This window comes from Dreissena polymorpha, chromosome 9 (genome assembly GCF_020536995.1).
Source record: "Dreissena polymorpha isolate Duluth1 chromosome 9, UMN_Dpol_1.0, whole genome shotgun sequence".
NCBI classification, from domain to species: domain Eukaryota; kingdom Metazoa; phylum Mollusca; class Bivalvia; order Myida; family Dreissenidae; genus Dreissena; species Dreissena polymorpha.
The window spans coordinates 16197249-16213437 of NC_068363.1; the positions used below are offsets into that span (position 1 = coordinate 16197249).

The 16189-nt window shown below is 32.8% G+C and overlaps 1 protein-coding gene across 6 annotated transcripts in view; it reads left to right on the top strand.

Moving 5' to 3' along the window:
• LOC127845541 (mucolipin-2-like) overlaps positions 1 to 4684 on the top strand; it is a 64053-nt gene extending 59369 nt beyond the window's left edge. For 5 of the 6 annotated variants that reach the window (XM_052376552.1, XM_052376556.1, XM_052376553.1 and 2 more), the window contains 3 exons: positions 2909 to 3031; positions 3612 to 3833; positions 4175 to 4684. In XM_052376552.1, the coding sequence (XP_052232512.1) occupies positions 2909 to 3031; positions 3612 to 3833; positions 4175 to 4345 (516 nt within the window). In that variant the 3' untranslated portion in view covers positions 4346 to 4684. Of the gene's footprint in view, positions 1 to 2908; positions 3032 to 3611; positions 3834 to 4174 lie in introns of those variants that run through there. The other variant, XM_052376557.1, reaches the window with a different exon arrangement.
• The last annotated feature ends 11505 nt before the right edge of the window (positions 4685 to 16189 follow it).

A 16189-nucleotide genomic window follows, 5' to 3' on the forward strand; every position in this document is an offset into this window, starting at 1 on the left:
GGCTCAATCCGCGATAACTGAGATGTATGTGCGTGTCGCTGGTTCTGTTCTTCAGTAGTAGATTGATTATTAAGACCCAATATGATGTTATATTAGAAGTAACACATTTATTTACAGTTTTTGATGGTCACTTTCATTTTTTTAAACACTTCATGTGAGTAAGTCTGCGTCACATGCTTTACCGTATTTAAATTTCGAGAGGCTGTTTATGATCTCAACAATGGTTTTGGGACTCTGAGCCTGTATATGGCGACGAAATTCCCGTACCTATGTTTTAATGTTCGATGTGTTTCTTTCTTTCATGCTACCGCTTTCATCAATTAATCACTCTATTCATCTCTAACAAATGTTTTAAGTATATATACGTCTATGTTCAAGCTGTTTGCGTTAACTTATGTTACAGTGTAAGCCTGTCCGCTTCCACATACATCTTTAAAAATATTATCTTTGTTACTGTTCTACCATGGCTGAGTGATTATTGAACAGCCACCACCCCCCCCCCCCCCTATGTATATGATTATTAATTTTGTTACGCATTGTTTTGTTCAATCTCTGTTTGTTACGTAAACAATAACACAGAAAAGCATATTTGATTTTACAGTCCGGTTGTATGTGGTTCTTATACGGTATGATTATACAGTTCGCCATGACTTAAAATTGATGTTAAGTTGTCATGTTGCGGTGCATTTCGTCCGTTTGACACGCATAATTTGGACTCTCTCAAAACCTCTTAAATAAGTAAATCTATCTTTATTACGGTGTGATTTTAATACGCTCTACGGCTATGAAAATCTCAGTACATTTTAAGCAATACCAATCAGAGGATCAAAGAATGTGTTCACGTGTTGATCTCGTTCCGATACTTTCGTATGTAAATAACAGTTACGACAATTTGAAAAACCGAAAACGTGTTTTTAAGTTGTTGGCTTCAAAGGCCTTCAAATGTTTTTCTTACACATGTCCAATAGGAATAGTACAATTTGATCAACACGTTGCGGTTTTATTAACATTTTTATTGTTTAATAAATATGTGTAAGGTTTTCCACAATAAAATCTGCTGATCTTAATTTTTTTTCTATTAAGTATGATTTAAATTTAAATTAAAATTACGTTTCAAGTATGCGTATAATTTGTACAATATATATCCTACCTACATTTCTGTATCCATTCGTAAATGTTCCAAGTAGAAGATTAATATACTCGTCACATGGTCAGACGTACCCCCCTCTATTCCACGTGAATCTCGAGTCTATTGAATTCTTTGCCGATTAACAATTGTGTGTGTTTCTTCTTAACTTTCATTGACATTGATAGTGTTTTTGCTAGCAAATCGTTCAAATTACGCTTTGCTTTTTGACGTTCGGATATGGCCTGGTTTCAAACGAATACTGCAGTGGTTGACACTGAATGCTGAGCAAATTCTTGCACGACGGTCACATTACATTCACCTCTGTGTTGGGCTCAGAACGGACTATTGTTATGAAAGCGTCTCATTCATGTCATGATCATTCCAAGCGTTCATCAGTGAGGTTACAGTATACTAAACAATCTCTTGCACGACGGTTACATTGCATTAACTGCATTAAAGAAAACCATCTCATACCATGATATCTTATATCAGTCTTAATTAATAATTATAAAATTGATATGTTTTTTTGTTAAGAAACCGACATACATAAATACGTCGAGGCAATGCCTAACGTCACTCAATAAAAAATATGTACCCTTTTTTTTACATTTGTGAAGTGCGTGGAATGATAACATCTGTGTAAATGGGCAATAAAATAGTTCCAAAGAGTTGCATTAAAACTCACAAGTTTTTGCACGATTTATCGTACATTTAAAAGTCATATTTCTTAATTAAATGCATGCGATCTTAAATATCCACTCAAATATACATTGTATGCGTTTGTTCGGTTTTAGCTATTTGGTAGACAAAATGGCGTGCTGAGCCTTATGCAGAGTTGTATGTGAGAGCAAGGAACGACAACTCTGCGTGGAGATTGAATGCTGAGTTTAGAATTCTCCTTCTAATATTTCGCTTATTGTACGATTCTGTCGATTAATACCGGAGTCTTCGCAGATTTGAATATTGCTGTATCTGTGTATTGGAAACTTAATTTCAATGAAATATTCGGCTTTTTTAAAATTGTAATTTGTAAAATTGTCAGTGGGGATGTATTCGTACTTAGCCTAAATAGGTACAGTGTCAACATTTTTAAACTAGAGAAATCAACAAATTCCTAGAAAGATACAGATTCAGTTTTTTTAAATTATACAAAGGTATTTAATTGTTATGCAGTCTAACAAAATAAAACAAAGTGTTCATTCAAAATTTCTATACTTTTACTTTCAATTTCAGTTTCATAATTATTTTCATTACAACAAAAGCATAAATCCAAGACTATCATATACAATCAATAAAAAAATATTCGTACCTGCATCTTGTTCTTTACAACTCCCCTTTAATGTTTATATTATTATGAAGTATTTTTATTATCTTTCAATTCTTGATCTGTATCCGTTTAAGCTGTATTCAAAACTGAAAGATGTTTATGTTTAAATCCGCTATTTATACTTTTTCGGGCATGACATCAATGACACCTGACGACCGTTATTATAAAAATATCTACCAATTAATGTAATATGAAATGACGGATTTAATGATTGAATGAGATGCAAGCGTGAACAACAATATTAAGTTAAAATCATAACAAATACAAATGTTCAACAATGGGTATGACTTTAAGATATTTGTATTTAATATTGAATTTAACTTCTTACTGTTATTATATTTAATCGGAAATAAGTCTTATTTAAATCACGCGATACTATAACAACTGAGTGGGGTAACGGCCTAGCAATATTTTAGCGTCCAAGTTAACATGTATATATATTTTATTCACAGCTTCTGTTTCATACCATTTACCACGCCAGATCAAACATACTGGCCTTCATGGCATGCACCGGAATTCTATTTGCGGGCTATTGGGCTTGTGCCTTTGTGACCCTCGGAGTTTATCATCCAAAGGTAGTGTAAGCCATAAGTTGACCATAAAACAATAGTTTTCATAGGACACCTTATTTGTAGCTAAAATATAGGTTACATACAAAAATAAAAGTTGTGTCTGTGTTGATACTGAATGCATTAATAAAAAAGAATAATGACACAACTTGATTTTAATTTTGAGACAGCAGTTTTGTTTGAACGGTTGAAATTTTTTATTTACATATGTACCACTACAAAAGTATATGACTTTTTATCATATTTATAATTAATAAGAAATATCGTGTAACAAATCGATTTATAACGCGGTGGATGACAGTATATAAAGCTTATGACAAAGTCTAGTAATCATTCTAGTAACGGTGTGTTTGCCATAACATTATGCAGTAAACATACTGTATATAGTTTTTAATTTCATAAATACAGGCAAAATACGCATGCATCATGACAAAACATCAAATAACCGTTTGATTCTAGAATTCGAATTAGGACACTGTCAATGGTAGATCAAATGAACATTTTTTGGTATAAATGCTATACATTAAGCAGAAGTACTTATAATGTTATATTTAACCGGTTATTTTGTGTTTTATCATGGAAACAGTTTGAAACAAAAAGCCGAGTAGCAGTATCGCTATCTGCACTGATGTTTGCAGACGACTTTTTTGGCACGGTTGCGTCTGTACACTACGAGAATGCTGGAAGCGAAGACTGGTTGATAGCTAGTGTCATTATCGTCATATACAGTTTCGTTTTCCTGTTTACTCTTCTAGCTCTAAACCTCCTAATAGCTCTGACCAACTCGTCGTATAATACAATTAATGAGGTAGTGTTTTTAATAAATATTCGTTATAATATAATAATTGATATGAGAACAGAAGAGACAATAAGATAAAATCCAGGTGTTCCGACGGATATTATATTTTGGAAAATATATTTGCTCAAGAACTAAAATGTCTAAATATTTATATAAAAAATGTAATAGGATGCATTCTTTACTTGTTTGTGTAATGCCAGTACTTTTGTTGCGTAATAACTATCATACAAACGTGTATTATCTGCGTTTTGAACGTTTTTGTTGTTTTGATTGTTGAAAGCTGTATTTCATTCTAAATAACACTAAATAAATTATAGATTTGAATTTAATATTGATTGCTGTTTTTATAGATTGAAAAAAAAGAGGAAAGCACGACCATGTCATTGGAGACCGATTCAATGTTTATTTTTTTGAACGGAGAGGAGAACCAATACGGTCCTGACGGATTTGGAATCTGTGTATGGCTATTCTGCAGGCGTTACTATAGTCGTTTCACGTGTCCTAAATGTTTGCAAACTTAACGTTCTGTTCATAGTTTCCCGATATGTGTTTTCCAAACAAATTCTCTTAAACGTTAGCTGTATATGTGGTTACATATATTAAATAATAATCCTTGTATATCAGATTGAATACAAAATGTTTCTCTCGGTCAGTCAATATGTTATAAGCGCGCCAGACATATCTGATCACTGAATTATTTAACTGTCGCTAGGGTATACCTAGTGAGGGATCGTGAAAACACTGAACTCTATGTCAACACGAATTAACACAGTTGAAAGTTAGTGTGTGTAATAATATATTACAAAAAATGACGTGTATATGTTTGTAAATGCTGTTTTAATTACAATATCTACATCTCATATGTGTGCTGTAGTCATATATATACGAAATTTGTATGAAACGGTATTACGAAAATAATATACATGTTATATGTTTTTACCTAGAAAATAAGACAAAATTATAAAGTTAAACCAGTTCGTAAACAATTTTTCTTAAGAATTTCAACTAGTGCACAAATACATTTAGTGCAAAAATACATGTTTATGCTGCCCATGGCAATGTGAATTACAAAAGAATTACTTTATTTAATAAACCTAAATCATCTACATTGTTATGCTGCACGTAACGTTAAATTTTGGCACCGAGTTTATACGTATTCAATTATTAATTCTTAAATCTTAAGATATCGACAGCACGAACTGCAAGAAAAACTGTCTTTTATGCACTAAATATTCTTGCAAATGTATTCCAATAACTTGAGATATTTGCAAAGTGAAGCATTTAACGGTGCGTTTACATTTTGTCCAGCCCGTGTTTAAACTCTTTAAACGTCGTGGATCCCGCCTCCCGAAACACTTTCACATGAAATACCGAACATGAAATGTTGAGTGACGTTTTGCATGCTTAACAATGAGACATAATATCCTTGTTAACAATTATATGCTCTAAATTATATGGACATATTTGTTGACAGTATTTTTACAAAAGCAAGTGGGTTTTTTTCGAGTGTCTTTCGGCCCAATACTTTATTTGAAGGTCCTGTCAAAGAAGTAATTTGTCAAACATTTTATAATCTTTTTTGCCTTATTTTCTCCTCCAAAAAAAATGTGTGACTCGCACATAAAACAGCCCCTTTGATGCTAATTCGGTTACGCAATGTTAATTACAAACAGTTAATGTTTTGCTGTTCTTTTGTGTTTTTTAATTATAGCAAACAAATATTATCTTTTATGATCGCTTTTCAAATTCTTTTTTCTTATGGGGATTCTTTCGCTATAAGTATACCAACGCTTTCTTTTTATTGGTTCAACGCTTTAGCCGCTTTTTATCCTATTATGGCAATGTGCTAATTATTATCTCAAATAATAATTATCCAAAACAATAATTGTCCAAAACAATCGCACATCATAAAAATCTCCTTTGTATTCTCTGTGGTAAAATGTTAATTGACAGAAGTCGTACCGATAGAGTTTTTGTTCAGAAAATGATAATAAACGAAATTTTACAGCCATATAAAGGACCGACTTCTTTCCGATGGATGGATAGAATAGATAATCATCAATGTGAATTAAAAAGGTTATGTCAGCTGCTTTTCAAAATAATTTACCACGGATAAAGGCGTGATTAAAAATAAACGCATTAAAACTTATTTCAATAAAAACAAACAATTAAATTTCTGATGCACGGTTCGGGTTTACGAAAGATGATTCTTTTCTTAAAGGGACCATTTCACGTTGATACATTGAGAAAATTGAAAAAAAAGTTTCAGATTTGCAAATGTTTATTGTAATAACGATATTTGCGAGAAAAGAGTAATACTAAACTCTTAAATATCCATTATATGCATCTTTTGCGATTAAAAACAAATTTAAATTATAAATCGTTACAAACGCGAAACGATTGAATACTTTGGAGGGTTCAGTTGTTATCGTTATATTTTGTGATATTACGAGTACGTCTTATTTTAAGTATGAAATACGCAAGACTTTATACCAATACGGATGGCTGCGTGGTTCAAGAGCATGACATTTACTCAAAGGGCCAGTGGTTCGAGCGCAGTTGTGGATATCTTCTTTCTTTCGTTTGATGTATTGTTTAATACTGGAGCTATTAAGATACAACGTTTACATTCATCAAATAACAGCATTAAATGAAAAGCTTAAAAAAAAACATGCCAAAATCGTGGAAAAAGTCCCTTAAAGAAATGATTACATTATATATTGATGTCGATAATACACAATTATTAAATGAAAATCCGATTATATGTTAAAACGTTTCGATATTTTACAACATAATGCATTATGGTTTAACATGTTAGTTTCTGATATACGGTGAAAATTAAATAGTACATTGATGGATATGCATGCAATGTTAAGTCACGTATCAAATCATGTGCATCTTATTCAGATTATTTTCTTTATTCTTTGTGAATGGGGAAGGGGGTGATAATTTTGCGTTTTTCAATTGTTGAAACCCGTATAAATTGCCTTTCAGACAACATATTTTCCCTTTTGAAAATATATATTATCACTGCAAAAAAACGTAAATAATTGTATTTTGAAAGGATTAAAAGAAAAAGAAAAAAGGGCAAATAATGTCGATATTGAAGTGGCCGATAAATGTAGCTCTTCCGACACAGTGTTACTGGAAATGTTTAAATAAACCGAAATCATCTGTTTGGTAAATCCCTTAATTATTAATTAATAGTTATTTCAATCCAATAAATTTTACACCAACCCAGAAATAAGCTGTTAGTGTTGTAACTTGTGTGTGGGTTCTAAATTACATTATGCATCAGATGAACGAGGTCTTGCAAAGGCATAATGATATTGAACGATTACATTTAATATTTTGTAAACGATTGCTAAAGGTAAAAATCAATACATGAAATGTTGATTATTGAGTACGTATTCTCTGTATGATAAGAGGTTTGTAAACATTAAAAATACTGGTTTAATAATTCTAAACAATTGTCATATCGAAATGCAACTTTTAAATTAAATAAGCTTTGAACAAGTGTAGTTAAGGTTACACATATTGGCTCTTGAATCTCACAAAAATATTATATACTTTTAGACGTGTTAAAATATTTGCGAATTCAAACGTTGTTTTAGTAAATAGTTTTATTTATGAGCACAAATGCAGACTTGTTGAAAATTTTGAACAATAGTAATATTGTAAAATAAATATCAGTTCTGTATTTCATATGTATAGGGATTTAAAACTTCTTTGTAATAAGAAACATAATGAGACTTACTTTCTAAAATTATGTGCTTATTTTGTGTAACATTTGAGTCTGTGCACACCCGTCAACAGCCCAAACAGGCAGGTATGTTCAGAATCACATTCGACGAAATGAACGGCATTGTTGATGTTGTAAGGACTTTAATTTGTAAGATTACTACCATTTTTTAATAATATACTGTAACACTGATTTAAAAAAGAATATATTATTCGTATATTTTGTATAAATCAATATGTATATACATTCCACAGGTGTTTAGTTTCATATGACGAAAATTTATTTCTTTTGTATAAAATTATATCAAAGACGCTTTTGCTACACGAAGTAAGATTCTAAATAATACTTTTAAGATACATTTTATTACCGCTACGATTAAAGGTTATTGCAAACGATTGCGTTTATTCGTATTCTTAAAATACTATTATATGTTTTTATTGTTATTGTATATTTACGTGACAGAAAGTAATGTTCAAATTTATATCAGTATGAATAAACTGTGTATGTGGCTATATGTCGTATTAAGTCTTGTAGACACCACACATTTTCACAGTCATAAAGTTTTATTATACTATAATATTATAATACAACATTGAATAATCTGTGTTTGCTTCATGACTTAATAATTTATTTGAAATAATGGCTTTATATGAAAGACACGCTCGAGATTTTAAACTGAACACAACGCTAAGAATTGATAAATTCGTCGATATTGTTAACAAGCACAAAACACAAACCAGGATATATTGAATCGAGTATCCTTGAAGAGAGGGCGATCCAGTCAGCTGTGAATGATCAGAAACATGGTGTTGACCAATGTCACTAGGATGCGCATTCCAACAAAAACCTGATAAAAAGTTTTGTTTCAACAGACGGAATGTATTTTTCATGTACGATTATGTGCTGAAAGACTTGAATGGTAAATGAATATATCAGATAGAGACCGGAAGGAGCCAAAAGTAAAATGGCTCTACGTGTTTAGTAAAACACTTAGCCGTTGACTCATTTCATACTCAAATGGCGTCTGCCTTTACCCTAGAAGTGGTAAATAGTGATGTAACAGAAACTTAGTTCCGACTTTGTTTAGCGAAATCAAATTTCGACTGTGGATTCTGCATCACATTATTTGGAGGCAACAATGCAAATCTTAAATAGGATCAGAAACAACAGCAAACCAGTCAACATAAGTAGATTATTAACGAAAAGCGAGCAGGATATATTAAAAGTTCAAATCGGTAACAGTTAACTTATAGTAGTGAGAAAAATTCATTAGTATACCTTTTAGTAGAAGAGTAAAAGTAGTAAACATGTGGACAATATATATACTTAACAAAGATGGGAACCAAACTATGCAAGAATGTATTATAGACCACTAGCATTCACGAATAGTTATTTTACATCGTTTTGCGCATTCAAAAACATCAACAACACAATTGGTATTTTGTGATGTAAACGCTGCCAAGTAATCGGCGTAAGTGTAAATTCGCCAGCTCATAATTTTATTGTGAAAACGAATCCAGCTACATGTTATTATCAGTCAGCGGAATTCCCTCGCAAGACATGGTCCTTTCCCAAGTTCGCACATAACACTTCTAAAAATAAATGAACTGATCAGCTCAATCACCCGGTAACACGCGGTTTATGAGTATTGAAGATTGAAGATTTAAATTTAGAAGACAAACATCAGAGTTTTTATTATTTGTCATGGCTATAGCATTCATTACAATGGACACGTTATGTTTTTCGTAAAGTCTTCAATCGACAAAAGCTATGTTTTACTTCAAAGATAATCGAAGTCGAATCAAAACGCGAACCTTGCACACTTTCAGTACTGTTATTTATCATCGAGACTATTTGCTCGATTCCCAAGTAAATCACAGTTGAATATCACATGATACTCCATCTATCACACCAGGTGGGTAGCCCTATTAACGATTTCATTGATGATAAATTAGAGTTCGTACAATACATTAAAATGCGTCCAAACGTATTCGATCTTGAAACTCGAAACCGGGAGAGAAATCTGTCGGCGGATGATAAGGATCGTGATTTTATACTCTCAAGAATAAATAATGGTTTTCAACAACTGGACATGGACATATTTCTTAAAGTTAATTAGAGGTTAATTTATTACTCACTGACACGGGTCCGTTTTTAGCAATTATAGCTTTGTTTAAAGCCATAACAGCAAAATGAAACTTTGTTCACACGATGTACAAGTATAAGATTGTATTAATCTTGAACGAACTAAAGAATTGTCACAACATGTAAAGCTCCATAGTACCTGTACAATACTTGTACATGTATTATAATGCAGGTAGTTAGTAATTCTAATGTTAAATTTAAGTATAAACATTCCTGACATTTTGGTCCTAAAGCGAGCGTCTGTGCAGGCAATTTGTTCGACCGATGTACGTTTGCGATCACGTGTTACCCAAAATGTTGATGTATTATGCATGCAATCTCTGTCTGAAAAAAATATACCGATACTTCATGCTTTAACGCAGACATAATTAAATTTAAAAAGGCATTATGAATAATTCTAAAAATAACATGCGTGTGTGTGTATTTATAATGTAAATGTGTACACATTAAATATAGAGGTATGATATTAAGCCCTATACCAGCCTTATCTCTTTCGGAGGTTATCCAAAATCAACTATTTAACAAACTCGTCACATTGTATATCTTCCGAAGTGGGTTAACGGTAGACACTATAATCACAAGAAAAATCCTTCCAGATCTGGGTTGATTTCTACTGTGTTCGTATGTCTTAATATATGCAGATCCGTGTTTTTTTCCACAGTCACTCGGTTGATTCGTTAAGATTACATAAAGTACAAATTCTTTCATTTCTGATAATGTTATAATGTCTACCAGTTTCAATTAATAGATTATGTGACGATAAACGTATTTTAGCAATTTTTTTTGTATGTTTTTATTGTCAATGACATCTAAAAACACAGATCATTCAAATACAGGTAAAGTTTTTTATACAAAAGTAATGACGTTGATGAATCAACACTAACTCTCCACTCAGATACATACTGATCTCTAAGTCTTGTCTTTAACAAAGGGATAAAACTTCCAATTATAACTAACTCAGGAAAACAACCATGCATCTGTAAATCCTGTTTTGTTTAAAATGTTGAGGACTTTAAAGGACCAATTAACAGTGTTATTTTGTGTTTCAATTTATAATCTTTGCATATTAATGACAGTAGTAAGGATGGGATACAATTTCCTTGTTTCCTTTGATGATGTTTTAACAACTATTTAACATTTCTTAAGTATCTACCAATATATAAAGGAAATCGACCTAGTTCCGCATAGAGTGACTTTGCATTTGTTGTCAGTTTTACATATAACAGTATTTTACAGAACTTTCTGTGTATACGTTCAATATGAGTTGCCGCAATAAATCCCCATACTTCGCAATAATAATTACGGGTTGAAAAGACATATGAATCAAACAGCTTAAACACAACATTTATTGGCACTTCAATATCTTTTGTAATACAAAAAAGGAATTCATCGCCCGTGTAGCTTTGCCATAATGTGTATTAGTGGCAGGTATAAATGAGCCCCCAATCGACATAACAAGACCAAGGTAGGTTGAATTGCTAACTATTTTAATATCTTTTTCTTTGTAGGCTCATTTGTATTTTTGGCTTAGCGCGCCCCGTTTTCGAAAGACCATTATTTTCGTTTGTTCAATATTAACAGTTAAATTCCATTAATTGCAATATGATTCTTGATTATTCAACGATTCCCGGAGGAGTCCTTCTTTAGTTTCTGAGAAAATGACAGCGAATCCGCAAATAGTAGGAGATAAAAAGACAATTGATCTAACGTTATTCCGGCGTTTATTCCGTTTTGCAAATTCAATTCTATATCATTTATAAATAGCGAAAACATGAGCGGCGATGTTATTTCTCCTTGTAATAGGCCGGCATTGCTACAAAAAGGTCCGAAAGTGAGCCCATGTGTTTTACTTGAAGTTTGACCTCGCTATACATAAGGCGGATAAGTGAAATTAACCTGCCGTCGATTCCCGATTAAATCATTTATGCCATAGCTGTCCGCGATTTATAAGGTCGTATGCCTTCCGGTAATCGAAATAGCAGCAGAAAACTTTGTTTTTACAATGTATTTGCTGTTCTATTAAATGATTAAGCATGAGAATTTCATCGTTAGTACTGCAATTTGGTTTAAATCAGAACTGCGCATCTGTAAGAATGTCATGGGTTTCTGCCCAAGATTTTAAGCGTTCGTTTATCACACTTGTAAATAGTTTCGCAAAACAGCTTATCAACGTGATGCCTCTAAAGATATTTGGATCGCCCCGTTTATGTGATGGAATAATGACTCCCGTTGACCAGCTCTTTGGAAATTGTTTCGTATCCAATATATAATTATATAATTTGTCCATTGGTTTGACTATTATATGCACTGTTTCTTTTAAGTATTGATAGATAATATTATCGTTTGAACCTGCCTTATTATGACTTTAACGCATTGTAGCCTTTTTTATTTCTTCTTGGGAAATGGGTTTGTCTAGGTCAGGGTAAGAGCTGATCGGATTTTCTATATCATCAAACTGTTGTAAATAAGTGTCACTTTCGTCGTTGTTAACGTTAACGTCAGCATCAGAAGCTAAAGTATTGAAATATTAATAGAATTCTTGCACCGATAAACTATCCGCTTTCGGTAATACCGTTTTTTGTTTAAATAATTTCCAGAATTCGCGATGTTTTTGCGACTCAAGTTGTTTAGTTTCGCACCCTGTTCTCTGTTAAACTTTTATTTTATCTCCCGACATAAATATTAATGTTCTTTCCTTGCTGCCAGCATGGTTGTTCGTGTATGCATATTCCTATTTATATTATACTGGTAAACTGTTTGAGTATATTCTGTTCGTTTTCGTTTGAATTCTTCGTAAAACCATCGTTGTTTATTGGTGTCAGCAGAAGCGAATCTACTATGATTGTTAAAAACATTATTGCTAATTACATGTTTAAAATATTTTTCACCTCGTTTATTTAGGAAATCATTGATTTCCGAGACTAATAAATCCGGATCGCATCGCGAGTGAATACCTGATTGTAAATTGTGTCTAGTTCTTTAGCACCGTTTAATATGTCGTGCACGTAATTATCCCTGTACTCTGATATCCATAGACCAAATGTCACTGGGGCATGATATGAGAATTCCGTGATATCGTGCATCTTCAAATCGGTTAAATCGTGACAGTTTTTGAATGATGTTAACAAATAGTCTACTGTACTTTCCCCATTATGAGTAAAACAAGTTAATTTGCCAATAAGTGTTTTTACACATGAATGTTAAGACGATAGTGTGTGGCATATATTGCATTTTGTGGATACAGCAGTGATCAATATAAAACAAACTTTAAATTGAATTGTTTACACATTTTGACAGTTACATAAATCTTTGCATCTGTTTTCTTCTTTAATTATGACTTCACGGAAGCAATTGTGTTCGCCATGTCTTCGAATAAAAGTGGAAATAGAGGCAGTTGTTTACTGCGCCGACTGTCAAGAACCAATTTGTGAAGAATGCAAAAATACGCATGAACGAATTAAGGTTTTGATGCATCACAAGTTTTGCGATATCGACGAAGCGCCGCCATTTGCAGTTCACAACTATTGAAACGTTTATCTGCTTGCTCAATACATGACAACGAAAAGATCATGTTTACATGCAAAAAACATAGATCATCATTCTGTTACAAGTGTTTGCTCACCTGAAATGCGACCAAATACGTATTCTGTCATCTGAACTTGAACATAAAGATCTAACCGACTGCAAAAATGTTCTATGTACGTTTGAGGACAGTGCTAAGAAACTGTTAAAACATGAGGACATCCAAGAACACAAGCTAATCGAAATTCAAGATGACGTAAGAGCACAGTTAGGGATGCTCAAAAATAACATCTGGGAACGTTTTGCACAGCTTGAATCCAGCGTACTTGAAGAGCTCGCATGTAAAAAAAAAACTGGAAATTCAATCCACTATTAACAACCAGAAACAAATGGTTGAACAATTTCTCATGAAAGTGCATTCCAATAAAAGTATGGTGGAGATTGTTGTGAAATGCGGAAACAGACATCAGGTATTTCTCATGAAAAACCATTTACCGAAAGTCTTGTTTGGTAAATTGGAATTATCAGAAAACGGCTTGAAAGGAACCAAAAGTAAACTGGCCTTAAAGTTAAAAACAAACTTGGCCGTTGACCCATTTCTGACTCAACTGGCGTCCGCCTTTACACTAGAAGTGGTAAATGATGATGATACGGAAAATACTTCCGACTTTGTTATGAGCGAGTTCAATTCTAGACATCAGGTTCATTTCATTAAAGATATTTCTCTCCCAGAGCATTTTTATTCAAATTCCGCTTTCGCGTCCTGTGTGTTGATGAGCGAATATGTCGTCATTGGTAGAGGAAGTCGATTGTTTGTCGTGGATATAAAACAAGACATAATTTCGACGCGTAAATGTGAATCTTGGCTTGGTTCATTAGCAAAAATGGACCAGTCAACAATAGTCGCTTATTTACGGAACACGAACACTATTGAGTTAGTTGAATTCAATGAGGGAAAAATAACAGCAGTGAAAGAAATTCATCCGAAAACAACGTATAAAGGAGTGTTTGGGATTGAACCTTTGGGGAGATTAGTATGCGTGTCCGAGAACAAGGGGACGATAGATATACTGAACAAGGATGGAAAAATCGTGCAAGAATGTACGTTAGACGACCACGCTTCCAGAACAGTCAATATTGCTAAGTTTTGCGCATTTAATAACAGAAACCAGATTATTTATATGTCGTGTTGTGAACTCTATAAAGTCATCGGCATAAATATGTCCGGCCATGTTGTATTTGAACACCATCTTGGTGATTATGCAGTTCCAAGCCAGTGTGCTATTGGTACTGATAATAGCATATACGTTACAGTCGATGGTCCATTGAATGAGTGCTGCGTTGTACAGATCAATCACAATGGTGGATTTGTATAGGAGATTTTATCTAGTAAGATAAAAAGGTTTGTTGGAATGTGCTTCAATGACTCCTTTGACAAATTTGTCGTCGTCGGACAAACGTTGGAAGTGTTTTCTTTTGACTAACAAACCGGAAAGTAAAACATTAAAACAACGCGAATAATGATTTACGGTAACAACTTTACGACGCATGTGCTTCGTACACTATAGTATGATTGTATATTTTTAGCAAATAGCAATTTTAACATGGCAGATTTGTTTTCCTTTTTACTTTTTCACGATACACTCTACATGCTTCTAGCGCTTGAATGCAAGCATGAATTCAGCGATGTCTCTCACTTCTACAATAATACGTCGTTTATGGTATCATATGGAATGAAATAAATAGGTCTGCTATGACATAGACGTGGTTAATATAATTGAAGATATGGCAGAAAAGTGTATTCTTATAAAAAAATAAAGCATTTTATTCAATTAACGTGGCGGTGGTTTATTTGCTTCGGGTGATGGTATCAAATTTACAGCTCATAAAGATCCATTTATTTGACAACTTCGATAAAACAAATCCAAAACCAGTTTTTATCGGCTTCTTGTTACTCAAATTCATAAGTACATCAGTATTTGTTATTATTTACATACGATACTCGATAGAAAGTTTGCTACAATAGTTTCTTTTTGTCAAAATACATTTTCAAGAGCAAATTATATAAAAGTATAAATTAATATATATAATGTAAAATCTGCCCCATTGGTTGGAATCACCCGATTGGTCAGATGGTCAGCACGCTGCACCAGTGTATTTTTTCTCTACTCTCCATCCCATTCTCTCTCTCTCTCTCTCCATCCCTCCCTCACTCTGTCTCCTTCTCAGCTATCAACATAAAACGTTAAAGATGTTATGTTTATACCATGTAGAAGTGCGAGACATAATTTTAGTGTATGTCGTGATATTTAACGATAGTTAAGCGCCCTTGAACTCGTATAAATGTTGGATACTTAAATAAGTGTACATAATTAGGTTGTGTACAGTGTTCTTCGTTTAGAAATGAATCCTTAAAGAGTGTTGTATATCATAATAATTTAGAACTGCAGGACGTATTTTGTGTTATAAACACTTTTTTAAAGATTTATGTTCCCTTGAACTTAGGCAATTAATTCAATCAATGACCTTAAAGCGTTTTTTACTTCATGCGAAGCGGAAAGAAAAAAAATGCGATTAATGGCATGTTGACTAATTCTCAACTTTTTTACCTGATTAAAATGAGCCATGAATGGGGTATTAGTCAGCTTCTACGACCAATTTACTTCATTGAGTGCAATTCTGCTACTTTGGTCACACACAGTAATTCAATAGATTTGCAAATGTATTTTATACTTTGCATATAATTATCTGGCGTAAAACAATATGGATTATACCTAAACACAATAATTATGTTCATTATAATGTACAGTTTGCCTGTGAAACAAAGATGTAATTTGTAAGGGTATTTCTTTGTTCGTTCCCTTTTTAATTTTTTTATGTTTGATTTCAACTTGCTATTATGATGTTGGTGTTGTGTTGTTGTTTTTCGACGTAATGTTGCTTTTTGTTGAATTAT